At 38.7% G+C, this 4,934-nt stretch overlaps 1 protein-coding gene across 1 annotated transcript; it reads right to left on the reverse strand.

Annotated features, from left to right (window-relative positions):
• Positions 1-478: 478 nt before the first annotated feature.
• LOC110676030 (coatomer subunit epsilon) lies at positions 479-2,020 on the reverse strand. Its single transcript, XM_021842422.1, has 3 exons — positions 1,761-2,020; positions 1,424-1,698; positions 479-1,088 (listed from the first exon to the last, which is right to left on the reverse strand). The coding sequence occupies exons 1-3, from the start codon at positions 1,860-1,862 to the stop codon at positions 548-550; spliced, it is 918 nt and encodes a 305-aa protein (XP_021698114.1). The 5' UTR covers positions 1,863-2,020; the 3' UTR covers positions 479-547.
• Between the last annotated feature and the right edge of the window lie 2,914 nt (positions 2,021-4,934).

The raw sequence follows: 4,934 nt of genomic DNA on the forward strand, positions 1-4,934 counted from the left end.
TGTTCTGGGCAAATTTGCCCAACGCTAGTAGACACCCTGTAAATATATCAAGTTAGGTAGTTGGGTAAAATTTACGAAAGATAAGATTAGGGGTCGTCGTTAAACTACAAGGAGAAGGTGAGTAGTTTTGGTGATTTTTCGATGTTTCTGATTTCTGGGACTCAAACTTGAGACATTTAACTTGAGTGCTTTACATTTGGGTTAATTCTACGACTGGCGTGAGGTGACAATTGTCGGTGTCGTATAACGAGGTGACAATTCTCGACTCGAGTGAAGTGACTCGCTGTGCAAATCAAATGGAGAGTCCCTTCACTCGAGTCGAGAATTGTCACCTCGTTATACGACACCGACAATTGTCACCTCACACCAGTCGTAGAATAAACCCAAACATAAAACCATTTGGATCCAATTCTATCCTATCTGTTCGAATCATGGTATAGCAGATATTGTAACGACTTAGCGAAACTATGTTATCAAATGAATTATTTAATTTATAAGTTTATTTTCCATTAGTTATCGAATACACAGATATTTGAGAAATATTCATCTAAACGACGATATCTTCTATAGACTTATTATTTGACGGTCCATACTGCATCACCAATCGTTCAAACTCAGACTGCTTTTTGTTGTATGTGGACACCAGGGCACTGTCCTTATGCTCGTCCAAAACCTGCGAGAGGTACCGATTGAATTGGCTGTTGGTTTTCTCCTTCTGCTGCGACAGTGCTAGCAAGTTAATCAACGCGTCATAATTATTCGGGTCCCGATTCAAACACTCCCGCAGAACGTTCTCCGCATCATCATACTTTTGTTGGCCGATGTAGCAAACGGCTTGTCCATTCAGCAACAGCAAAGACGGTGAAAATTTGTCACAGAAATCTTGGAAGATAAAGAATGCATCCTGCAGCTTTTCGCCACCGAGTTGGATGTTCAACCAGGCTTGGGAAAGTTGTGTAAGCGTAGCGTCGTCATCTTTCTCCTGCATGGTTTGCAATACTTGTTTGGCCAGATCGACTCGCGACATGTTCAGCAGGCATTCTAACTGCAGCGATAAGCACTCTAAATTGAAATTGCCTTGCAGGATTCTGTAAGAAGAGAAAATCATCAGGTAGGATAAAGAGCAACTGTGTTTTACAGATTTTCTTGAATATTTTGTGACCAAGAATCTGTATACGCAGATTACAGATTTAAAAAAATATATATACAAATTTACAGAATTGTGCCAATTACACATATTTATACAAATATTGGAGCAAAATCTATATTCTTAAAAGCCTTAAAGTTGATTCTTTAGAATACAGATTCAAAATACAGATATTTTGCTCCAGGATACAGAAATGCAGATGATAGATTTTAATGTGGCAAACTTGTTTAGAAGGGTTCGCTGCTGAAATAAATCAATGATCTAGAAATGTCTTACTTAAGAGCAGATTCGTAGCTTCCTTCGTTGCAATAGATGGTAGCACCGACAATGATCCAAATCACATCCAACGCATTGATATCTCCTTTGAACTTTTCATCGAAAAGATCCACAATTGCCTCCTTGCGTGATTTGTTCGAAAGATACTCGGCCAAGAACCGGAGGGCCAACAGGGGAGTGTCATTGCCGGGCTTAATTTCGTCCAACACGACCCGGTATTTATGCTGAGCAATGTACGCCCGATAGAGGAATACGTCTTTCTCCAGCGATGGTTTCTAGGTAATTGCAGCAGGGATATATTAGAGCAAGGAAATTGAAACAAGACAATTTTACTTACGCCGATTTTGTTGGCCTCATTGATGCAATGCTGATAGTTGCCGATGTAGAAGGAATTTTTAACATCGAATAACTCGTTCACTTCATTCGCTTGACGGCTCATTTTGCTCCACAAATGTTCGTTTTACGTAAAATGCTAAAATATGTTCGTTTTATGCACAAATTTCTTCACTTTTCACAAGTTTTTAGCGAAAAATTCAAAAAGATGTAAAAAGTGACGTGGAATGCAAAATATTGTACACAAAAACCCAATGTTGACGTTTTGCTTGATTGACAGTTTTCCCGATGCAGGGTTGCATTCGCGCGAACCTAGCGGTCGATGTGAAAACTAAACGGAGTACACTGAAATTATTTTTATTCATGATTAGGGCGAAACAGTTCAGAATCAACTTCTAAGATTGCACTAAGAGTTCAGAGGCACAAATCTCGCACTCAAAAGAGTTCATTCACTAATTTCATAACGCTTAAAATGGCCAGTTTTGACACCCACCCACTCCCATGTAATACATTTTGTAAGAATGTTGTTCAAATTTTGTATGAGCTGTAACATCTTAAAGACACCCACCCACCCCCTTCAGCGTTATGAAATTTGTGAATGGGCCCAAAATAATCCATACATCATTATACTACGTGAAAAATCACGTAGATCTATAATAATGAACCATCCCCTGACTTCATCTGACTAACGTAACAGTTACCGGTCCTCTAGTGATTTTCACTGCGATGAACCTATCGATTCTACGTGGAATTTACGTACATGATTGAGTTCATTCCGATCGTGTTCATTTCTCGATTCATTTTGTTTTTCGATGAATGGACCTATGCACAAGTTCACTATCTGACGTTTGAGCGGTGCCGTGTTATTTACGTGACCATGGCAACGAGTGAATTTGGCACCGCTCAATGGACCGATGCACGAGTGCACTATCTGACGTTTTAGCGGTGCCGTGTTATTTACGTGACCATGGCAACGAATGAATTCGGCACCGCTCAAACGTCAAATTAGTGAACTCGTGCATTGGTCCATTGTCAAACTAGTGAACTCGTGCGACGATCCATCGGTCCATGTACGAGTTCATTATTTGACATTTGAGCGGTGTCGTGTTATTTATGTGGCCATGGTAACGAGTGAATTCCGCACCGCGCAAACGTCAAATTAGTGAACTCATGCATTGTTCCATGGACCGATGCACGAGTTCACTAATTTGACGTTTGAGCGGTGCCGAATTCACTTGTTGCCATGGTCACGTAAATAACACGGCACCGCTCAAACGTCAAATGGTGAACTCGTGCATTGGTCCATAGTAAAGATGGTGGATAGGAGACTTTCCATCAATTTGATCAAATTCTCACCCGCATAGTAAAATACAATTCGCCTTATTATCCAAACATTAAATATCTTTTACCCATTAATGTTAGTCTATCACAAACGGTTACTTTTTTGTTGAACAATATAGTACCCGAAATTGAGAACGGTTAAAAGTTATTTGAGTAATGCATGCCAAATGTTGACAATACATTATGATGTTCATGTGTTGTAAAACTGTTTGAGAATGCTAGCTCGTGATAAATAGTGGCAATGTGAAATGACCTTTTGTCGAACGGTTTGTGCTTAAATTTGAGCGTCATAGTCATACACATGCATTTCACTATATGAAACCGATATTGAACAATTTGACAAACTGTAGAATACATTGGTATTTGTAAGCTACACTTCGAAAAAATAACATGAACTACGCAAGTTCCCAAACACTTCATTCTATTTTTTCTTCTCACAGCTCGATAAATGTGTTTACAAAATGAGCATGTTTGTATAATTTCATAAAAAGATCCCCATTTATGGAAAGTAAAGGGAAGGAAGGAAGATAGATTTATAAAAAAAGTGTAATTAGCACTGGCCCTACCGAAAATTTTTCTAGCGTGTATGCCTTCGTGGTCGTTGTGCTACTGTCAGAAATCGGATCAAAACAAGCAAAAATTTGTTTCGGATCAGATCCAAACGGAAAAATCCGAAAAGTTCTCCTTCTATTCTGTTCCGATGCGTATCCCAGTCGGATGAATACCAGTGCCATTTGTTAATGGAATCGCCTTCCCCCTACCGTATACTAAGGTAAGATAAATTTTTCACTAATATAAATTACCTAATGATTTATCCTGCAATTCTCTCATATTGCAGCCTGAACTCCAGCCCACATCAAAGAATCAAGCGCCGCGAGAAGATTTCCATCCCCGAGAACGTCCATATGCGGCCTCACCACTTGGACACAAAAGGGACAAGCCGAATGTAAATGCTGCGAGCGAAGTGTGGACACGACAGTATGGGCCGAAAAATGTGCTAAAGGAATGTAGTGTACGGATGAGTGCAGACTTCTGCGCATTTAAGAATGTATACTGCTTCGCGACTAAAAACGGTGAACCTGTGAGAAATAACTAAACCACGGAACGTGCGAAGCTCGTTTTTTGACCAACTTCACCGTGTCGCGAGTCACTTTGCTATAGTGTGCATCTATGCCCTCCACCGTGTGCATTACGCGCACTATTGAGAATCGAGTTGCGACGTGGCGATGTTGGTCAAAAATCAAACTTCGCTCGTTGGTTAACCCGTTTTTAAACGCGAAGCAGTACATAAGCATTTTAAAATTATACTCAGTCACAATTATATAACAGATATGTATACGCACCCTCAGGTAATACTAAGAAAATTTATTAAATAAAATTAAAATATATTAAAATAGAAATACATGATAACAACTAAAACTAAATGGTTTTAAGCATTTATACCCAAGAAACATTTGCCTATTTTATAATCATTTATTAAGCAATTTTTCACAACTACATACTGAATAGTTGCTTTATTACATTACTTTGCAGCTGCTACGCACACATTGTTCAAGCAAATCTGGCGAAATTATTAAGCTTCTTATCATTTAGTGACTGTAATCATATATTGTAATGATGTTTATTCAGGTTTCACTTAGCTTAATAAGGATTGATGATTTAACAACGCTAGTTTAACAAACTACATTATTGCAGTTTAATTCAGCATCATGTTTAACAACATTTTAATTATTTGCAAGTGAAACCTTTGCTCAGGCGTTGTTCACACAAATTTGGAGAAGTTATAAAGCGTGTCGTTGTATATTAACTTTATTCTACAACTTCAAAATCGATTTAT

This window comes from Aedes aegypti, chromosome 2 (assembly GCF_002204515.2).
Source record: "Aedes aegypti strain LVP_AGWG chromosome 2, AaegL5.0 Primary Assembly, whole genome shotgun sequence".
Lineage (NCBI taxonomy): Eukaryota > Metazoa > Arthropoda > Insecta > Diptera > Culicidae > Aedes > Aedes aegypti.

Bases quoted from the DNA above. Each gene is read 5' to 3' on its own strand.
- LOC110676030 (XM_021842422.1), bottom strand. From the start codon at position 1,862: ATGAGCCGTCAAGCGAATGAAGTGAACGAGTTATTCGATGTTAAAAAT. The intron at 1,699-1,760 runs GTAAGTAAAATT...GCAATTACCTAG, and splicing joins ATGAGGCCAACAAAATCGGC to AAACCATCGCTGGAGAAAGA. The intron at 1,089-1,423 runs GTAAGACATTTC...CTCTTCTTACAG, and splicing joins AGCTACGAATCTGCTCTTAA to AATCCTGCAAGGCAATTTCA.